At 29.8% G+C, this 23,999-nt stretch overlaps 1 protein-coding gene across 3 annotated transcripts in view; it reads right to left on the bottom strand.

The window, feature by feature from the left end:
* Positions 1 to 4,211: 4,211 nt before the first annotated feature.
* LOC119679109 overlaps positions 4,212 to 23,999 on the bottom strand; it is a 43,987-nt gene continuing 24,199 nt past the window's right edge. The window contains exons 3-8 of one of the 3 annotated variants that reach the window (XR_005252388.1): positions 17,438 to 17,590; positions 12,449 to 12,589; positions 12,241 to 12,355; positions 10,177 to 10,373; positions 7,960 to 8,491; positions 4,431 to 4,516 (exon numbers count right to left, since the gene is read on the bottom strand). Coding sequence is in view for 2 of the 3 variants with exons in the window: in XM_038091287.1 (XP_037947215.1) it covers positions 4,266 to 4,516; positions 10,177 to 10,373; positions 12,241 to 12,355; positions 12,449 to 12,589; positions 17,438 to 17,590 (857 nt within the window). In the remaining variant the exon portion in view is untranslated. Of the gene's footprint in view, positions 4,517 to 7,959; positions 8,492 to 10,176; positions 10,374 to 12,240; positions 12,356 to 12,448; positions 12,590 to 17,437; positions 17,591 to 23,999 lie in introns of all 3 variants that reach the window. The other 2 variants (XM_038091287.1, XM_038091288.1) reach the window with 2 other exon arrangements.

The following is a 23,999-nucleotide window of genomic DNA, read 5'->3' as shown; positions in this document are numbered from 1 at the left end:
AATTATTTTATTTTAATTAAGTGTACTTTTTACACAAATTGTATATCGGATCGTCTTTTAAATTAAAGCATTTTTTGGTTTGTAAAAGAATCATTTATATGTGTTTAATTTTATTTATAAGTTAATTTTTTTTCCGAAATTCAAAGAAAGAGTGTTATAATAGTTCAAATATTTATTTCCATGTATTAAATTATTTTGTTCCATCCTATTTTTGTTTCTTAATTTTGTAAAATCTACAAGAAATTGAAAAACAAATCAATTTTAAAATTCTTCCCCAAATTCCAAAACCAGATTTGTTTTTACTTTTTTTAGTTTTTTAGAATTTTTTAGTAAAATTTAATGATTTCGGTTCATGTGTAAATAAATGTTTTCATAGAAAATTCGATGCATTTAATATGTATTTTTTATATTTTAAAAAATTGGAATTTTTAATTTAGTATAATAAAGTTACTAATTCGAAAAAAATTTTCTAACTTTACAAACTACGTAAATATTTTTTGTATTTATATATATATATATATATATATATATATATATGTATTAAATTTTTATTCCAAGTATGTATATATATTTTGACTTAAAGCTAAATCGCTTGTTTCATTATATAATAAATTAATTAGCTAAGTTTTCATTATTATTTTTTGCAAGATTTTTGCTTTTGTATAAGTATATCTTTTCAATTTTATGTGCAATTTATATTAATTTTCTTTTCAATTGTATTTTTCTATAAACTTTTGCGTTTATATATGTTTTATTTAATATATTTTTTCTCACAGTTAAGCTTTATTGATTGAGCACAAAAAGCAATTTCAAAATAATTTTTTATATAAAATCGAAATTATATACTGAATTGATGTTTTATTGATTTAAGATTTGTATCTGATTTCTATTTGTATCTGCGTTTTTTTTTTGTTTCTATATTAAATATATATTTTGTATGCTGAGAATATTTAAACAAATATTTTTTAATGTTCAAACAGAAAATCTTCCCCTATTTTGTATAAGAGCATTAAAAAAGATTTGCTTATATTATACGGGTTTATAATATATGTTATAATTAATATATGCTATTGAGAACGATTTCTAAATTTTTGTTTACTTTTAATTTACTTTGAATTAAGATATTTACTTTCGTGATTTTAGGTTATCACGGTGATTCTTCGGATCGATCTCCTTAGGCCTGGGGGCCAATTGTGCTATTTGCATGATCTCACATTTCATGTATTTTTAATAACTTTAACTTTAAATTAAATTTATTTTATTGTGTTTTTGTATAATTTGCAAATTTTTGATTGTTGTACGTTGATTGAATTAAAAATATTACAAAATAAGTTGAGATTGTTTTGTTTGAAAGAGAAAAATGCAATTATTATTTTTACATTATAAAGTAATTTGTTTGTTTGTTTTTTCTTTTTTATTTTTTTTTTATTAAATAAAACTTAAGTAAATGTACAAATAGTTTAGTTGTGAGGATTAAGTTTAAAAGTATTAATGTGCTTCTTTGGTGTTTTGCTGTTTAATTTCGAAGATTCATAGGAAGACTAAATCAGTTTTAGAGAAAAATTTTGGAAAACAAACAAACTGTATGCAGGAACGCTAATTCAACTCAAAGACATTATGCTAAAGAAAAAAAAAAACTTCTTAAGTATGGATTACAATAAGAATTTTATTGTACATTTTTTATGTTACAGCTGAACCCCGATCATATAGAAGACGTTCATTTCCTCGAACGAAAGCCAGAATATCTCTCTCTCTCTCGTTGAGAAGTTCGTAATATCAGACAGTTATCAAAACTTGGAATGGCATTATATCAACAATGTTGCAACTTTAAATCACTATTTTAACAATAACACAGATTATCTTTATCATTATCACACAGATCTATTGTTTTTTCTATTAGCGTTGTAATTCATGCATCAAGATTAATCTGTGTGCGCTGTTCTATGAAACAGCTAGCTTTTAAAGCTTTTTAAAAAGAATTAAATACAATAATTATTGTACTTTAATCAAGAATTTGTGCATTTGTATTCCTATAGCTGTACATATTTAAATAAATCTCAGTGGGAGTCCTTCTTATGAAAGACGGGCACACCTAGGCTTAAGAATTTGACGCATTGTAACTATTTTTACGTAGAAACATGCACAAGTGATTCAATGAATAATACATTTGATTGTTTTTATATATTCATATCTTTCATTAAAATGAAAATTGTTCATGAATAAACAGATTTAAATAAAATATTTTTATGATTAAAATTAATCAAAATATTATCGATCTTATGTATAACTTCAAAAATTTGATACTCTAAGTACGACTTCACGTATCTTTATTTAACTTACTTTTGAATTTTGGAAACTAGCGTGTAATCGCATAACAGATCTATAACCACGTCCCTATCGATTTTTCTAGCGGACGCGGGTGTCTATGAGCGGCATCTTCTTGTTAAACAGTTTAAATTGATATATTCTGTTTAAAACGACAAGTACCTTTATAATTGATGTGAGTAATACATTTGTTTAATTGGATGTTAGTGGTCAGGTCATTCGTTTCATATTTTCTTTTATAATAATCTTGAAGAAATATTTAAAACTTATGCGTACTTGTTATCTGGCCAATGAATCCAGGACTTAGCAACAAAATGTCTTTGTAATATACATATCTGTCTTCTTCTTTATCCCATTGCATTCCCAGGGGAACATTGGGTCATAATATATATATGTATTTACGGATATAATTTGTTTTCATGAAAATTACTGCATACACTGTTAAAAATAATTTGCTTTTAGGCTTTCTGTTAAAACTTAAAAAAAAAAATTAATTTAATACACTAAAGGTGTACAATATAAATTACTTCCCTAATTGTTGCTTATAATTATTTAACGTTTTTTCAATATACATATTTTTTTAAATAAATAAATAAATTTCTCAGCAATTAATTAATTTTGTTTACTTCTTCATTAGTTCAAAAGTGCATAAATGGCGTTTGCGACGATTTTTCTAGCGCTTAGGCATATAAGGATAAAGGCTTAAAGACTTATAGATAAACTTAAGAGAAAAGTAAATATCGTTTGAAACGCATATTTTGATTAGAAAATATGGTCCCGAAGTTATATTTTACAATATAATAGTTTCTTTTAGTTTTGTTTTTAAATTTTAATTACGAATTAATTTGGGTTTTTCACTTGAAGGTCGCTTATATTGAAGTAGACGAGGTCAAGATATATGTATATCTCACTTATATATAAATATCAATATTAAAAGTAATATATGTAGTTCGATGATGCTAATGAGTAATGCTTAATAAGAAATATAACGATTTCTATTATTTTTTATTTGGCATGAAATGCTACTTCGTAGATTCTATACGCTTTAGATGGGTATGTGTACTAAAGTGAGTGGCTATACATTATATCTTTGATCATTCATAAGATCTGTTTATTCGAAAGTGGCAAAAATATTATATTCTTCTATTTCTACATAAAATGCTATATATTTATTAACTATAAACGTGTCTCGTGAATTTAACTAATTATTTCTAATAAATTTTATTTTTATTAATATTTTTCATTTTATGCAGATAGTTCTTTTCATGTTTTTATAGTTAAGCTAAATATTTTTGTATTATCCTTATTTGAAATATATATATTATATATTATATTAAATATTTACTATTTACTATATTAAGTTTTGAAATAAATTAATTTAAAAAATGTATCTGTTTCTGTGCACAGTGATAGATAACTCACATGGAAAAATATGTTAAATTGTATCTTTTATCTTCATTCGATTTAATTGTGTTAACGCTATGATGTGTTTGTATCTTTTAAAATAATATTAAATATTATATAAATATTTGCATTTGCCATTGCGTTTGCTTTTTAAATTTTTATATATTTTATATATAACAAAAGCAGTTTAAGGAAAAAATGAATTTGTTATGCAAGGTTTTTTCAGTTTTATTTTTAAAGAAATTAGCGATTTTGTGTGATTACGCAAAAGTTGACTTTCTAAAATTCATTGAAAAATTTTTACTAAATTTAAAAATAAATTTGCATTTGTACATTTATGTGAATGTACTCCATAAATAATTTCACTTTTTATTTTAGCATTATATTTGCTATTCACTTTGAGGTGCGCAATAAAATCTTTTTAATTTTATTAATTTTTCTTAAGCCTCCACTTTTTATTTGTTTTGGATAAATTCTAAAGCAAGTTAATATAATATTATTTATAATAAAATTAATTTTCAAAATATTTTTCAAATTTATTTTTCCGGTTCAATTATTTCTACGGTGACGCTATCGGCCACTGGATTTGGGGTGATGTTCGTTATCAGAGACTGCTGTTGCTGCTGCTGCTGCTGCTGCTGATGATGCTGATGTTTGTGGTGCGAAGAGTCCTTGCGTTCATGATGACTATTTCCAATGTTGCCAGGTGCTACAGAATTGCTACGCGTCGAGCGAATCGACGTAGCAGATGCATTGCTCGCACTGCCGTGTGAACCAGAACGTGAACCTAGAAATGATAAATATAAAAATAAAGAGAAAAAAAATATACATATATATATAAATATTTATATTTTTAATATACTCGTATATATTACAAAACAGTTAAACGCTGTATTAGTGACATGCTTAATTATAGATCCTTTATTGTTGTTCTTAGCTTATAAGCTAATCACTTCTAATTCAAGGCAGGAATGTGTAACTATATAATATAGTATTGTATACATGTGTATCTACTATTATAACAAATTCTGTATTGATGATAATGCTTCAACATTACTATACAAAAGTATAAATTACTAATTGTTCATTCATTAAAATGTAAGATCATCTTTAAATTAAAATAACAAATTAAATAACAAGCATTTATCTTATTGAATTCATTCACCGAATACTGGACTTAAGTTTCATCGAGCTTGATCAGGTCATGTCAATAATACATCATACTATTATTATTACTTTTAGGAACAAGGTTCATCATTAACATCATTGATGAAGAGCATGCCAAGAAAATCAAAGATTTATTGCTTAAAGTTCATCGATTGATAATTAAGAGTTTCACTCATACTGAATCACTGATAATGGATATCAGTTGATATGAGTACAATTTCATTTGGTGTCAAAAATACATAATTTTTCAAAAAAATTCATGGCTAAAGTCGGTTAAGCAATGCTTTTTGACTCACCCTGATGGTGAGATAAAATGTCTAATAACTTAAGATGAGACTTCGACCTATGCATACGATCCAGAAACAACCGACCAATCAAGTAAATGCTATGCAAAGAGTTTAAACAGTCATAACAGTTTTCTTTGATTATTGTAGTGTAGTGTAGTGTTTCATGAATTTTTTCGGAGAGCCAAATTGTTAAAAAGCATGAAGGAGACTGTATTTTAATTTGTTGTTAAATTTTTAATAAAAATGTTCATTTTTCATTCCATTAATCTATTAGTAGTTTTTACTCTTTAAAACGATACAGTGGCAGTGCGCATTCAAGTGGAAGCCGAAGGACGGAACTAAAGAACTCACGCCAAAAAGAAATAACTATAATGTCAGCATATCAACATGCTCTTTTCTTACTTCACTTCTGCAGCTCTGAAGCTACGTTTGCCTGAAACTATTCGTAAAAAGAGTCCAAAACTATGGGCAGACATTCTGTGGTTTTATACCACAGCATATAGTAGATGTGTAGAAAGCAATTGTTATGGTTAGTTGAGCTATTGTAAGATTTCGGGGACTATCATTTGAAAACGAAGCGCTACTTTAAATTTTTATTGAAAAAGTTGGATATTCATGGATTATGAAAGGACGTGGTTTCATTTAGTTTAGTTTAGTTTAGATTACAGAAGATGAGCAATCGTATCGTTAAATATTTTTAAAAATGAAAACTCGAATAGCACTGAATACTACTGTCATATTTCTTATGATTGTACTGGGTATATCCAGTAATTTCAAAAAGCTTTGTATCCTGTTTAACACTTTTAGTTTCTAAATAAATCTGATACATCTAATATCGGTCGGTTTAAGCTCAGTTATTATACATTAAATATTCGTAATTTCTTACTAAAAATAAAAATGACTGGTTTGTCATGTCATATTTGTACTATATATATCATATATAGATAGATTTAATAAAAATCAATTAGGAACAATTTTAATTATTGTATTATGTTTTATTCAGAACTTACCGTTTATGAGATAAAAATGTATAATTAAATTTATATATAAATTGTGTAATTATACAAGTTAATAATTAATTTATAATTAGCTGTAATTTACTCTACAGCATTTTAACAGATACTTTTTTTATAGATATAAAATATGATCAAGGCGGTTAGATAAGCACACACTGTACAAGATACACAAACATAGACTACATAAACACACGTATCTATAAACTAAATTACATACTAAATACTTAATATATATTTTATCTAAAGTGCATAAAATTGCTTGAAATTATAACTGCAGACAGCGAAAAACTGATTGAAATGAAATTTGAAAAGCACAGCAAATAAAATAATTTTTTCTAAAACAAATTATAAATAAAAATATTGCAAATAAAATTTATTAATATTTTTTTTAATTGTGTTTACTTTATTTATTTATTATATAGTTTAGTCACATATATATATCACTGATGATATATCACTTATGAATCGATTGTTCAATCGTGAAGAAACGCGATTAATCCACAAGAAAATCAAAAAGTACACTCAGTTAGGAGTAATATTTGAAGTCTTCGAATACACATTTATGTCTCTAATAGGTCTACTCAAGGTGTATTTGCGTTACTATAACTAAGAAGCCTAGTTCTCTTGTCCCACAATAATTTCGAAGTACAATTGTTATTCAATTGAATAAACAGAAAGTTTAGTGTCACGAAATATTGTTGATGACCCAAACCTACATAAGTGTAATTGGTTAAGTTTAAAATTGCAGAGAGGGTAGAAAACCAGCCTGGTATTATCTTGTTCAGAAGTCTAGCTTGAAAATAATATAAGAAAATTATATTATTGATATCTGTGTTGGACTAACTTAACATATAATTGCAATCTTTTGTAATTTAAGATAATGGCATCTGAAAATATATTCAACGCATGATTGGCAATATAATAAGAAACAGACTATAGTACGAACATAGGCTACAAATGGAGCGGAGAACCGCGGCCATAATAGCGATTTGTGCTACAACTGATCGGAACAGAATAAACGTTATTCAGCAGTTGTTATTTTTATAAAGGTCAAAATAATCTTCGTTAAGAAAGCATTGAAATCGGACAGAGACAAAAACAAAATTGATATAGGTTTAATTGTTCAATAATTCAGAACATGTTCAGTGAGACTGGACATATTTTAACTAGACACAATATTAATTACAAACTTAGTTTTTAGTTTAAAAAAATATCAGTATCCATAGGTAACAAAATTCTTCCAAATAAATAATTCAGTGGGGGTAAATTTTACTTTACATAAAAAGATTTTTACCTTAGATTATAGGTGACACAATAGGATTTTTTCTAGAATTCTAGAATTCTCGAAGTTTTTTATTTCGGCGTACAAAAACAAAAAATTGGAAGACAATATATTAAAAGAAAGAAGAAAGGTGTTGTTAGACTAAAAGCAAAAATAAAAAGAAACTACTGATATCTATACATTTGCGGTTCCACTACTAGGTGTATAAGTGTAGTTGTTAAGTTAAGATGTGTAGAGCAGTTGAGTGTTTGGTATTTTGTATTGGAAGACATTTAGAAGGATAGTATAGAGCACTCGTGTAATGACTACTGTAAAGAAAAAAAAACGAACGGGACATTTATAGATTTCTACATTGTCATATAAGAGCTACAACAAAAATAAGAGTTATAGTTGTACACCACTTTCCAGATATGAATCAATTCTACGTTTGGTTTTGAATGTAAGGCAAATCTAACGTCCTCAAAAAATATTGCTGTACCTCAGTTTCGATTTCAGAAGTAGTGCAACAATATCTGTTCAATAATGGTATTGTCCGTATATGACGGTATGACGTAATCGGTATCGCTACCGTTAACGGTATTGATTTCTATATCGGTGTATGTCTCGGTGTGGATGTTGGTGTCGGTGGTGCTGATATAGTCTTGCTTGTGGCCAAATTAAAAATAATTGATCAAATCGGCACAGCAACGCAAGTTCCGTTTAAAATTTATTCGTTCTGATGGCAACCGATGGTGAAGTGTTCATGGACATGCCACAGGCAGTTCCAGCACCGGGCGCGGATACGTATGTAGTAGTGATAGCATCATTTGTTGCTGCTGTCAGTGATATGTGTGTTGCGTTCGGCGCATGTTGCGAGTGTGCAGTGGCTGTGGTGGAGGCAGATGCAGTTGCAGATGCGTTTGCTGAGGCATTAGTGTTATGTGGATGCTCGAGCAATCTAGAGCAATTTGAGACATCGCTAACGCGTGAGTCACTGGAACGTGTATTGCTCTTCGAACGTGGCATTCGTCCTGTACATTAATTCGGTAATAGAGAAAATTTTAATTGTGTGGTTAACTTTATGTCGGTATAAGATTGGTTAAAAGAAAAAATGTACCTGTAGATATCGTTTTAAGTTGATATTTTATTTTTATTATATATTTCAATAACGTTTTTAAATAAATTATAAAAATAACTAAAGCTATAATTATAACTATATTGCATATTGTATATATATATATATATTTATATATACGAGTATATACCATTATTTACAGTAGATAAATATTTATTACGTTGATTATTATATATAATTATTATTGATTTTCATTAAACTCTTCGCGTTTTTGGATATTTTAATCTGGTCGTTTATTAAAAAAAATGTATTCTAGTGAATTTTTTTTTTTATTCTTTCTTGGTACAACTCTCTGTGTTTTCTTTGGTTTCTTCTCCAATGCTTTACCCACACAATAAGAAAGCGTGGATGACAATGTATCTATTTAACGAATGACTTCAGATGCTAAATGATAACTAAATATCGAAATTTACTGTTATGTATGGACAATTGTACAGCGCATAATGGGTTCCCTAATCTCACTCACGTAAAAAAAATTTTTTGCCAGTAAACGCCACTTCTAAACTGCAGCCCCTTGACCAGAGTGTTATAAAAATTTTAAATTATCTCACCGCAAGGAGAGATTGGTTATAAAGCGTGGAATAGTGTCAGCAAATCTTGCATTCAAGACTGCTTCAGGGCAGTCCCTTGACCAGGGCAGTTTTTACATAATGAGATATAAAATTTTAATTTTCTTATTCAACATCCTATCTATTCATATATGTTCGACTTCAAAACGAAGTTCTATAAAATATTATCCCAAAAATATTTTTAATCCGCATCAAGTGAAATAGTTTTGTGATTATATTAGTATTTTAATAGTTAAATGTGCATTAATGTGGAAGCGGTGTCATTTTATATCATTGCGATTCCGTAAATTCAAAACATCAAATAAAACATTTTATAAGCAATTGAGAGAACGTAGAACAAAAAGTAAATGCTTTCAACACGTCGTAATCGGAAGCATCTATGCGCATTAACATAAGTAGCAGATCCAAAATCCAGCATCGCAGATTCATTTTACATATTGCCTTAGTTGTCTATATGGTTCAGGAGTTTTACGGCGCCATTAAGCTATGATAGGTACTTCGCACCCTACCTTTATTTTATAATTTTATCATTTTTGCTAGATTGCTTATATTTTTTTAATAAAATTTTATTTATCTTCTGATGATTGTGAGCGTATTATCGAAGGTATACACAATGCAAACTGCTGTAAAATGATTTAGAATTTCTGTATTGATGTAGTGCGAGCTCATCCGGTTGGACGAAAATCAAAATATTTTGATATTTGTCGGGCGAAGTCTCTCATACTACAACAGACCTTTGCTGTACACCAAGTTTGAACATGTATAACCTGCATCAGGTTTGGTTTTTATTTTATATAATATGAAACTATTTAAAACTTTTATCTATTCATTTTTATTTATTTACAAAAACAAACGCAAATAAATTAAAATTTCAATTTAATATAAAATAATTAAAATTTTTATAAATTTTGAAATTTTTTAAAGTAATCAAAATTATTAATTAAAACAGAACTCTTAAGGAAAAAGACAGAAAATTTGTAGAATTAGTGCATTTAGTCGATGGAATACAAACCTGTCTTACCTAGCGACGGATTAGGCGAATGGGGACGCAGCGAAGCCATGCTCGGTTGACGTGAAGGTGCACGCACTGACATTCTGGAGCCACGACGTTCTTGTCCATGCAAAAGTTTACTATCACGGAGGAGAGAAACGTTCATCAACCTCGGGTTAGGAGTGTTGAAAATTGTACGATTCTCACGCCATCGCGCTCTGTAAATGAAAAATAAAAACTCAAAACATTTTACATGCGGTTTTATGTACTGGATTAAAGGGGTACAACCAAAAAAAGGAAAAAAGATCCCATGATAAATTAAGTAAATTAAGTTCGACGGTTGTAATATAATATGATTTATGCATATATTATTAATAATCTCTTCTTAATAAGGTTAAAACTTATTAGTTACTATCACAGATGGTAACCATAAATCGCTAATTAAAATATGCAAACATATTTTCTTAGGTTGATGCATAAATGGTTAGACTTAAATAAAATCCAGCAATATATGTTTCTTTCTAATCCTTAATATGTACTTGAAGATTCCTTAAAGATTCCAATAGTTTATCCTATTATTATTAATTCTCTTAATACTAAGACAAATTTATCACTTATATCATAGTTGGATTGAGAAGGGGGTCAAGCATTCTAATATGGTATTGTGGCAGTTTTAAAGTGAGCGGAATTTTAAATGGAGAACTACCGCTGGACTGAAACAGCTGTTGTTGACATATCAGTATAACAACGCTATTCCACTCCTAATTTCGCTTCTGATCTTGTCTATGATTATATCTGTACTAGAATTGAATTGGTTTGTTTGCGTCAGATAATAAAATATCTGAAATTTAGTTTTGTGATAAACTGTAAGGATTATAAAGAAACAGTTTTTTTCTATTAATAAAACACCAATTATGGATTTATTGTAAAGAAAGAGAGTCACTATGTGCGTCAATTGTCACCATTTCATCAAAATAAAAAGAAAATTTATCTTCGCCAATCACGACCTTTTTTAACTTCTTGTCAAAGCTATATACCTTGATTATTGGAAGTTGTTTTCAACTATTTATTGTTGTTGTATCGCTTGGTGATACATTTGAATTTAGTGTGGTAAAATGTCACCTAGTGATCTGATGCTTTCTACATATTGAAAAAATACAGTAATGCTTATAAAAAATGTGACTAATTGTCTTTTCAGAAAGATAGTTCAGACTTTGTATGCAGAGAGCAAGTGTTCGAAACTAAATAAGCTGAAAGGTTAGTTTGGTGTATTATTTAAAGCTGTTTTTTTAAAGTTATTACGTTTATAGGAAGCAGAAAAAAGGTGCGTTTGTCAAAATGTCTGAATATAAACTCAAATGAAGTTCCTAATGCCGGTCACTGCTCCGATTTAATTTCTATCTGAGCTACAAAATACTGCAAAACCTTTTGATTAGAAAATCTAATATCGATTTTGCGATAAGAGAAAGCGGAAAATGTTTTCTTTGGAATCTAATGTATATTTGCCTTAAATGGGAGTTAATTTTCCTGAAAAAGTTTCAAACTCTTCGTAGCTGCTAACAGTACCGACTTATAACTTCGAAGGCTCTTCGCTAAGTGGAAGGGTGCGAAGGGAAACTTTGTATTGAATGACATTTTCGTTAGGATTCTGCGTTAAAAGTGACAATTGCTCGTCAACATTTTTGTACAAATGTTACTGTTTTAAAAAAAAAAGTTTGCTCATTGAAATTGTAAAACTTTTTATTTCATTAACTTTTCATTAGCGACAAATTGACAAACTTTTTCCAATGTGTTTCGAACTTTTTTCTATTCATCTCCAACTTTTTTATCTTATTTTACCAGTTAAAAAGGATGTAGAAAATGTAGATCAAATTAAGAAAACAGGTCGTTTATTTATTAAAAAAGGAAAAATTTGGGGATAGGTTAAATCCTTTTTTGTTTGAATATAACAGAAAGCTTTAATATTTATGATTTGTCGGGGGAAATTAAATTTCAATCAAATTTTAATGAAATGAAAATTCATTTATAGCGTAAAGTATAAGGAAACGAAGTGAAAAGAAAGTATACTTGGCTTTCATTACTCACTGGCTAAACAATCGCAGGACAACACAAATAATAATGAACATCAGTGCCATTCCTACCAGTACGCCAATCATAGCCGGATCAATATAGGTTTCCTTTCCACGCTTCTCCTGGCGTCCTGTAAACAACAGTAATAAAGGTTGTGAGGATAATTGACAGTTGAAATTATTACAAAATATTTATGAATGAAATGTGAATTGAGTATATCTACCTTTGCACTCCACAGAACCATCCTTTCCCCAAATTGGTGTCATTTCGAAGCGGCAAATACATTTGCCGTCACGGCATTCGGTTTGGAAATACTTCACTTCGCATTGCTCATTGAAGAAGCAGGACTCGTTGACAGCTGCCTCTGTAATAAAAACGATTTATTTACCAGGATTACGACATTTCATAATTGACTTTAATTAAAAATGTAAAAGCATTCTGACTTATTGGCTTGTCAGGATAACTAAAATTGTTATGATATTTTTGACATTTTGTGTTGACTGCGGTAAGTGTTGGCTATGAAAAGGACGATTGGTTTAAATTAATTAAATTTGTATTTTTCGTTAAAACAATGACCAGAGTAAAGTGTCTATAATATGAGGTTTGTACTGTTATATAGTATATATAGTTGTAATAAGCATTCAACGTATATAAATATATAGCTATCTTGGCTGTACAACGCTTGTAGGAGCGTTTGTCTAGAGTCAACTTGAAAATATGTTTGCACTTTATTATTTCATATTTTCATCAAAGAAAAAATTATTAACTTAAATTACTTTTTAGAAGTATTTAAGAATATGAAATATATTAGAATTTCCTTAAGCCTTCAGGAATAAACTAAACTGTAAAAGTTAAAAACTTTCCGATTTGTTTATTCTAATGCCATATAAAAGGATCATTAGGATGTGTCCTCCCAACAACATTGATAAGTAAATACCATCACTGAATCAAAATTTGCTTTGCTGTGCATAAACAACTGATATTTAATTATAATTAATTCAGTGATGAAATGGGAACCGAAATACTTTGCCCTCCACTACCCAACATAGATAACAGTTTGCGTACCCAACCGCATTATTACTGTTAAATACCCATTAAATGTAAACGCCTGAAATTGATTCATGCAACAATATTTACATAAATGATATGTTGAATGCAGAGTATCCTCCAAGCGTGTCCTTGCCAAGTGTGTGTTCACTTAGCGTCGTATTGGGAAGGCGCACTCTCCTTCATGTTTCGAGGCGCGTAAATTATTTGTATTTTGAATGTTTTGCTATGATTTTTTCGCAGTCTCGGTTCGTCAACAAACTCTTGTGTCGTACTCCTCAGTCTGTATTTAGGTGCGCTTTAATGGTTTAATGGTGCTTGAGCGGCGCCAATACAGTTTGATTCGACGCAGGATTCCGCACCGTGCCGTAAAGCGTTGCATGATTATGAATCCTGGCGAAAGCATGTGGCAAAAGAAATCTGTCGCCAAATGAATTGATTTTTTTACTCTCGAGACGCCATTGTTGCTTTCATGTTTTTTTCTCTTTTCTAAATTGTACTTAAAGTATAAAGTTTTCAGTGTATTTAAATATACTCGTACACATAAATTGGTTTATAGATACTTTGCTTAAGTGTTCCTATTAAAGGCGCAGATATGTGAAGTATTAATAGCTGTTTATTAGAAAATTTCTATCCTTATTCAAAATATTATTTTGACCAAATTATGATATTAGATACGAGAACAGAAAATATAGCTATTTCTTTACGACTAAAATCTATGGTGGCTTGAATTAAATAAATGTAATGAGTCTTATAGAGTATAATAGGGAAACTACCTCCTAGTACAGCGATTCACAATGACAATAGCAGATTCTTTGTGCTACAATTGACTTTAATCCATCTCAGTCTCTTAAGGAGTTTCTAATACAGCGACAACAGCTTCTTATTCATTTTACTCATAAGAAATGTGATTACTTTCTGTCATCTTAGACGCTTCTTGTCTAGTTGAGATAAAAAAAAGTTAAAATACGTAATTAGGTAATCACTTTAGCTTCATCCTGCTCAAAAGGGCTGTGTCCCTTAAAATACCAACATCAAAAGTATTAAGTGAAGAAATCATTTAATAAAAAATAATTAAAATTAAAGACTGAATAAAGATTTCTTCTTAATTATGCAATATAAAGACTAACACATCTTCATATAATAGTTAGAAAATTAATTCTATCGTTGAATTATTAAATAAAACTTTAGTTTGGAAAATAATTTGCTGTAAGAAAAGTCTTTGCAATCTAAAATTATTAAGAAAGAAATGACAATTTTTTTGGAACTATGCCAATCACATGCTGCTTCATTAAACTGCAGCAAAATTCTAAGCTACCGCGAATGAGGAGTGAATATAAACTGTATTTTTCGGCATTAAACTTTAATAAAATTATATATGTATATGCAGATATATATAAAAAGGAAGCAAGTGCATAAATGCAATATTCTCACTGTACAATGAAGCAGAAATGTCAGCAGCAAGGAGTCGGACACCAATACAAAACTGGAGCAGAGGAAAGTACCTTAATTGCATCATAGCACGGAGGGTTAGAGTTTTAAAGAGCTTAAAGAGTATATTTATGTTAAATCAAGAGTCCATATATAAGTAAACAGCAGAAAGGATGTAAAGGACTTCGACTTATAACTTACAATATATATCACTTACTGTTTATTTTTGGTATCATAGGTAATTATATACTACTTTTAAATAAAAAATCCATGTTTGTTAAAAAAATTATTTTTATTATTTATTATGTTTTTTGAGAGAAACTTATGATACAGAAAAATTAATCTACGCAATGAATATTCCTGGATTGATGAGCAGTAAATCTAAAAATAGAGGTATCTGACAGCATTGAGAAAAGTTTGATCGATTATTATTATATATTCATTTACAAAATTTTACTGCAGTGCAACCTACTATGCATGTGAGGCAAGGCTGCAAAACTTCCGTCATAAAAATTTTATATGACATTTCAATTTTTTTCACCTTCCACAGGAACGGAATAGGAAAAAATAAATGTCAAATTTAAAAAGGTATGAAAAGTTATTATAAAAAAAGATTTAACACCGAAGTGGCGAAAATTATTTGATTGAGTTTGACATGATATTAGCAACGATCCTTAATTGCATTGAACTTATTATCATACAAATTATACTAATATAATTACAGAAATTTTTTATTTTTATCATTAAAAGTAACATATAACAGAATCAAAAATTTAAGTGCTCATATGAATATAATAACCATTTTCCAATATTTTTAATTTAGAAAAATCATATTAAATCTATCTTTAATTGAATTTCAACTTTATTTCTGCTATGCAAACGAAAACACTTTTCTTATGATATAAGTTGCAAATTCAAGGAGTAGACAAGTATTGTCGCTTAAGTCTTATGGATTACAACTCATAGAATAAGGAACTAAAGTAAATTTCTATCACTATAAGAAATCACACCTTTTTTATTCTACAGATATTCCCGTTATTATTAATTCTGTGCTGGGGCATGGATATATTATATATTATTTATTCTGTCCCTCCTTCATGGATACAGAATATTTTTCTAAGTCTAATCTTTTTGACAAATTGTTGTATTAAACCTACATTACAGAGTTTTATTTTCGCATTCGATATGAGATATATACCTCAGTCAAACAGCTCAGTCTGGCAAACAGTCGGTATTCTCGTATTCTGTGTTTGCATTATGTTCCCTAAAAAGCCTATAAGTTTGATTAGAGTAAATTCCCAAGTTTTAGGAGGATAGTACTCTGTTGAATTATGAATCTTAAATTATTTTTACATAGTTGCGTACAATTCTTAAACCGTTATTGTTAGTACGTTCTTATAAGCGTTTTTGATTGTTATAACCCTACTAGATTATCCCAGTAAAGATTTGTCTGTATCTTCTTTTCTTTCCAAATAAATGATAAGAAAAATGCCACCTTGCAAACCACTGATTGGTTGCGGACCTACAAAAAGTGACACTGCTTCTTCCGTGACAAGTTTGTATAAAATTTCGTTGCCAGAAATTCCAGCGCAATTTGGAACCCATTGGAGTCACATCTGCTTGTTTTGTCGAAGAATATTCAACTTTCTAACATTCTCCGCCATTAATTTTAAAGCCACTTCATGTGAATTGGGAGTTTTTTTATGCTGTCTGCCTAAGTTGGTAAGCATATTTTATAATTCTGGGCATCCGAGTATTTCAGCCACAGCCCATTAACGTCTGTACCGATTCCTTCTTCAGTGAAGGGACTTTCCGTATACCTATCTTAAAATTAAATTACAATTAATCGACATTAAAATTTCAGGAAGTCGACTGCCGTTTTTTATGATCGAATTTCTAGAGATATTTTATATTTGATGGGAAATATAAATTCTCAAACAATGTAAATAAATGATTTTTTCTTATTCTGTCACTTCAAATCACTTCAAAAAAGTCTCTTTAAGTTTTACATTATCTATATTTGATCTATATTAGTTTTTCTTTACAAATAATATAATCATTATCATTTCAAATTGGTAACATTTTCGGTACTTCATAGCCCGAAATTAATTAGTTTAAAAATTGTTAGGAATAGACCCTACAATTGCAACTATTCAGATTACAAATACGCTAAGGTAAATAAATATATTTATTTAAAACGGAACCACGGATATGATTTTAAAATGCTTAATGTGGGTACAATTTACTATATATATGATAGAAGTTAGCATTATTAGCCAAAATTTGAACTAATCATAAACAATAACTAATGAGAACAAAATGCAGAAATTTATTCTGCAGTTTAGAGTTCAATCCTAAGTTTTCTGTGTAAATTTATTGCCTTTCTAATTTACTCGAGCATATCACAACAGAATAAAGAAAATAAAGAACTAAACTGGCAAATAGAATTTATGGATTTAATTCGTATATCAAATGTGCCTTCTTTTGACTTTGTCGTCTCGGCTGTGAACGGAGCTAAATGTTTTATGAAAAGTTTACCTCTTTAACGGATCAGTTGTCCTGTATTTTATGGGTAACTATCCTTCTACAACTGATGTATTTATGTACGCAGCTGCCATATAAAGTTTTTGTCGTTTGGCAGCGGATATGAGCTTACTTTGCTCTCATCACACAAGTGTATCCTTTACTATATGTAAGAATTTATAACATATCAGTTTATCTTTGAAAAGCTTACCTTTGCCACATTTATCAATGTGATTTGTGACCGGCAAATCCTCAGTGCATTGGCAGGACTTTTTCTTTTGGTCACATGTCGAGCCAGGAAAGCCACATTCCAGTGTACGTTCGCATTTATCCCCGAACTTCTTGTTTCCTCGACTGGCAAAATCTAAATAAAATGTGAAGATAATATATTTACGATTATAAAATTCATATTATAAAAATTCTAAAATCTAAAATAAATTTTCTTTTTGCTCATAAGTAGCAAAAAATAAAAATAAAAATAAAAATAAAAATAACCACAAGTACAACGAAGCAATAAAAGTGTTTTTGTATCAATCAAATCGCATTTACAACGAACAAAAAAGGACATTTGTAAATGATTTACAATTTTTAGAATATTTTTAAGTGCCGACATCCAGGGAAATAAATTTGATTTATGTTTTTATTGCAAATTCAAATGAAATTATTTTAGACTTTTGTTCATGTACTACTTCTTTTGACCAAATTATTTTTAAAAATAATCCATTTTGCGTGCCTGAGCAGCACAAATCTCTGGACCAATGTTCACTTAACGATTTCAACAAATTTCAGCATCCGATGCTAGAGGAAAGCCCACCTAATATTCTTCAATCCAAATCAATTTGCTGTTAATCGACTTTTAAACTGTTCCAAGCGCCATCTGCAGTTGACTTGTTTGTTCAGATTATTCTGAATCTTTTCTTTAGAATTTTGTATTCCATGGTGTCATACCCCAAAGAAATTTATTAAAAGAAACGTTGACAGGCTTCATCCAAATGAAAATTTTATGTTCAATTTTTAATGACTTCGGGGAGTCAAGGCAGATCAAAGTGAATTTAAATTATTTTGTAACGTTAAATTGAATTTCCATATAAAGGATTTATTCCTGCCGAAACCTGTCATATCAAAACGTAAGCAACTTTTGGGCGATTATTTTAAAGAGGCGTGTGTTTAATTATTGCACGTAAAACGGGCGTACTACTAACAGTATACAACTATATTGTACATACTTATACATATGTATGTACATATAGAATATAAAATAATTTTATTAAATATTATTTTTAATTAGATTTACCAATAATAATCGAAAACCATCTGCACATACCGCACCTTTAGTTCAATAGTCAAAACTTTTAATTTTAATATTACTAAAATACCAATAGGACTGCTTTCTTAAAGTATGATTTATAAGATGAACAACATTTAAGTAAAATAAGCAGGTAAATGGACTTTGAAAAACACAACAAAAATATAGAAAAAAACAATCATTGCCTTGAACCATCAGTTCATTTATCGAACTAACTATATTTTTATAAGTAAATCTAATAACTAATCAATCATATACTGAAATTTGTAGTGTCTTTACTTTTAAAAATAAATTTGAAAGTGATTACTACTACTAATCAGAGGGAACGGACTAATAAATATTTAAATTACAATTTTTATTATAGGGAAAAAATTGAAAATTCAGTAATTTTAAGAAATTTAAACGAGAATTTCAATCCTAAGAACTTTGCATTATTATCAATATTAAAGTACCATTAAGTTGGATATCGTAGTTTTCTTTATAGTGTATTAAGCTTTTCCATATAAACGATGTCAGATTATCAGTTTTGTGACTTGTAGATGAAAAAATAAATTTAACGACATCGCAGTGTAAATAAACAAACAATCTTTACGTGTTTAAAAACTTTCCAAAAGAATTTCAAATGATAAATCGTAGAACAACAAAACCCACTGATAAATTGGAAACACAACGATAGGAACGACTAAAAGGACAGGACGTGCACAGGATATCTATCCTCTCAATTCGACTTAAATGCTCATGAAAACGGATGTGAGTTTTTGATTATTTTTATAATCAAAAAATAATCTAAAATATTATTTTTTAAAATTGGTCATTTGAATATGTCTCAAAATTTGTTCAAAGGATATGTATTATATTTTTGATAGCTGCGTTATAAGAAAAGAGGGTTTATAAATTGTCTCTTTTTTTAATTGATTGATCAATCGATAAATTGATTGACAAAATATTGATCCTATTGACTTAAGATAATCAGTAAGTGCTTCTAGAAAACTTTAACATATATTAAAAAACTTCAAATTTTAATAGGTACTTTATCTGAATTTCATTCCATATTATTGAGAGCAGTTATTAGATTATAGTATTGCGCAGAAACTATGTGGATATCAATAAAAACTTATCTAACTAAAAATAATCTATTTATGAATGTTATTCCTACTCAAAATACTTAAAAATATTTATTTTCAAAATCATGTAATTTATTTTAATATATTTTACTTTCCTGTGTATGTGTGTCCTATAAGGTAGTAAAAAATATGAAAGAAAATGTATCTCCTTTTTGTTGGATGAGACATGGAACTTTTATTTATGCTGGAACTGAAATCTTGGTATGGGTATATTCTAATAATTAAAATTTGAACTCATTTTACTGCCCAATGCCAAATCGCAATATCAAATATCGATTTTATTTTTGATAGCCTATACCAGGGCTGTCCAGACTAGATGCGATCGCGGGCCAATACAAATCACTGTACAGATTGGAGGGCCGCAGTACGGTTGTAATATTAAATTTAGTTTAATTAATTTATCAATTTAAATTCATTTATTTGGTATATCATAAAAATAAAATAATGTAGTTGTACCAGTACACCAAAAGAAAATTTGTGTAATTGTAGTAGATTGAATGACATGAAAGACCGCACAAACATTAGCTGCGGTCCGTGCTTTGGACAGTCCTGGCCTATACTATACATAATATAAGTATTATTTTATATGGCTTAAACATATTCAACTGAAAAAAATTAGCTATGCCAAAATTCTTCATCACCTCCAATCGCTATTCAGAAATGAAAATCTCAATGTTAAGAACTGATATATAACCAAATAATTCGTCCGTCACTTCTATATGGATGTGTAGCGTTTAGCAAAGCTTCAAACATTACTATTCCCCAGCCAAAAATTGCACAAAGTGAGGCTCTGAGAAGACTTTTCAAAGTACCGTGGTACATTAGGACGAATGACATCCTCAGGGACCTCAAGATTGATCCCATCAAAAAATACATAATGGATAGAGCCCTGAAAATATTTGCGAAAACTTACAGACTTATCAACACCGTGTTATGAAATCTCAGAATAATTACAGGCTTCTCGGGGAGGTATGCAGATCTGAGGTCAATTATTGCTTAGTCTGATGAAGTGATAAACAATAATCCAGTCAAGGTGTAAAGAAGTGGTTTGAAGATATCTAGTTAATAAAGTTAATAAATAAAGAATTAAAGTGGTCCATTGCACTGGCTCAAATAGCTTCAACATAATAAAGTATGCGAAATTCCTTTTGATTTTAAAATGATAGTTTTTCAAATTGTTGAAGTTCAAAGTAGAATCTAACTTTTTCAATCCTTGGCAAGAAAGAATATTTTTTTTTTACACGCTTCCATAAGCATATAAGCATATTTTCGAAATATTTTTAGATTCATGTCTAATCCTTGGTGGCTAGAGCCAAACAAAAGAAAAAAATGGAGTAAAATATAATCATTTATGGATTTTTCTGGTTCCATCGCAGTCAGAAACTCAATGAACCGAAATATTAATACTTCAATTATAAAGTAAAAGCAGCAGGTTTTCTTTTGCCACATGGGAGTTTGAATTGAGCTTGCATCGGATGCATCTCATTAGTGTGCAGTGAGATGGAAGTTCAATGGTTGAGTTGCACTTTTCTCAAACGATTTCATAAATTTGTACATTTATAGATGAATCATGTATTTAGGCAGCATACGGAAGAGTGCACATTTGCCGCACACCGCATAATTCATAATTTGTGGATATGCTATTAGAAATAATTCTATATTTCATTTCATGCCTTTTATTATTCATTTAAGTTTTTATTAAAATATTTTTATAACCATATTAGCAGGCACACATCAGCAGTGCTTCGGTAGTGGCGGGTCGCAGATATTTGCGCAGCTTTTATACTTGTGTTAAGCGATGCCAAGCATTTCTTAACTTAAGCACTGCCACAAGCCACGCTACTTCGCCACTTGAATAGCAAATGTTTGCGGTTGAGAGGCATATCAAATATTCATGGCGTCAAATAAAAAACCTAAAAGCATTTCACTACAAACGCTTCCTTAATTCAAACACGCCCATATAGTGCCGCATGTGTGCACTACACACATACATATATATATATATATATATATATATATATATATATATATATATATATATATATATATATATATATATATATATATATATATATATATATATATATATATATATATATTTATATCTACATATATATATACACGCAAACAGAAATAATAAAGTTGCAGTGCCAAAGGAAGGATTCCAGTATAATCCTTCATTAAGTATGAATGAAATGGTACTGCTTGGCGTATGAGCGCCTCAATGCATAAATAATGTATACGTACACAACAGAAGTGTGTGTGTGTGTGTTGGTGGTGGTACTTGTAGTTGTGCACATCAATATAAACACTTACGGACTACATCCTACAAAGGCCGTTTTATAAGCCATTCAATTTTTTCTTGAACCCTGAAGAGCGGACAACCGAAGAGCGGACAACATTTTTATGTGGGGTCGCGTGTTGAATACTTGGAGTCGTGAACTTTTTGTAGTTGTGATTGTGGTGTGTATATGTGCGTGATATGCCTGCTCTTGCCGGGCTGAGGCTATTTGTATGTATACGTGCCACTTGCCATACTTGAAACAGAAAATCTCTTAATTAAACTCGAGAGGCCCAACTGGCCTAAAATTAAACAGTAAACAATGGAATTTAGTTGGGCAAGCTGAAAGGATGCTGTTAACAACACACATTCACACAAATACACATAGAATGTTTCTTATGAAATAGTAAATAAATTTTCAGGCTCTTTATTTATTTCTGTTCAACAACACCAATTTGTTTCTGAATCCGAGCAGCTTAAGTGTGTAAATTGACTCACATGTAAATGCTACGGAATTACTTTAAAACCTCAAATGTTAAAATATAACGAAGATCAGGGATGGGTTTTCACAGCAAATAATATGTGTATGACAATACCTAAGAAAAAGTGAAAAATTGCAGTTGTCCAATGTTATTGATTTCAGATTTAACAGAGTCTCCAATGAAATTAATAAAGACACAATTGGAGTTTCTTTTAAGAAAATAAGATTTTTAACTTAACATAATTTGTAATTGCCTCCGGCTCCGTTAAAACCTTTGTTTCTATAAACCGATTACCATTATTCTAGATTTGAGCAGTCGTTGTCGTATGGGTTTGTATCAGCTCTGGCAAGGCCTTCCGTAATCCCCAGATACCTGCCAGTGTATAAAGCTCCTTAAAGAGCATTTATCGGACTTTGTACCAATGGACTGCTAGTAGGCATAATCAATGAAATCGACCCAGCCAGGAAGATAACTCCAAAAAAATGGCTTCTTTTCGAAGCGTGACAAAAGACAGCAATGTTGGATGCTGACAATGAGGAGCTTACTTTTGACAGAGTTGGCTGACAAAAACATTTATTGGTTGCCGGGTGTGGTAACAAGAATTGTTTGGATTTCCAGACGCGTAAAGTCAATGGTCTTGTGGCTTTGTTGAACTTAATCTTTGCTCTTGACCTCCAGGAAAGACTGATTATCTTATTATGGATCTTATCTCCAGTTCCGGAGGTCATTGCTTAGAAGCAAGGAATCATATTCGACCTTTGGATATCATCACAATGGCCTCTGCACAAAACGCCAAATATAAACTTTTGGTTACATACTTCTATGTCAGTGCTTCAACTGAGGTTTATAGAATACGTGGATGACTCTATGTAAACTTTTGGTTACATACTTCTATGTCAGTGCTTCAACTGTGGTTTATAGAATACGTGGATGACTCTATGACTTAATGTCATAAAGTATTCTGAATTAATGAAGAAGAACGAGGTGGTACTTACCCGAGCTAGAGGTAATGTCGACAATCAACCTTTTGCCGTTTGGTCATTCACATTTTCCATTCTCAGAAACAGGGAAAACAAGAACTGTTTGGCCTAGTAATCAGCTTGAAGTTAATGTCAAAGGTGCTAGTCATGAACACTCGGTGCTTGCAAGTTCTGATACTAGAGTTTCTTTTTATCTAGAAATAATCAACACTATGCCATCTGGAGACGGAAGTAGATTTCTTTTGATGTTTGAACTTATATGTAAGATTCTCTCGCGGTATATCTCTATAGTCGATCGAGAAAGTTGTCTAAAGTGGCATCATTCATCATATCATGACATGAAATATCATGTGTAAAGAGATTTAAGTCATCAAAGCGAGGCAAGTCTCTTTATGATTTAATTTTGAAAGAAAATTTGATTATCAGTTATAGAGTCGATGAATCGGCATTTTTGCCCTCCAATAGGAGGGGAATTCACATATGTTAACTAACAGGCTCATTTCATAGGATTATTCATTTTCAGACCACATGCAACTAATATTCATTATTGATCTGGTGGTGAATTATGATAATTGAAGCCCACATAAAGTAATCAAAAAA

The sequence above is a fragment of the Teleopsis dalmanni genome, chromosome 2 (genome assembly GCF_002237135.1).
Source record: "Teleopsis dalmanni isolate 2A chromosome 2, ASM223713v2, whole genome shotgun sequence".
NCBI lineage: Eukaryota > Metazoa > Arthropoda > Insecta > Diptera > Diopsidae > Teleopsis > Teleopsis dalmanni.
This window is presented reverse-complemented; position numbering and strand designations above follow the sequence as displayed.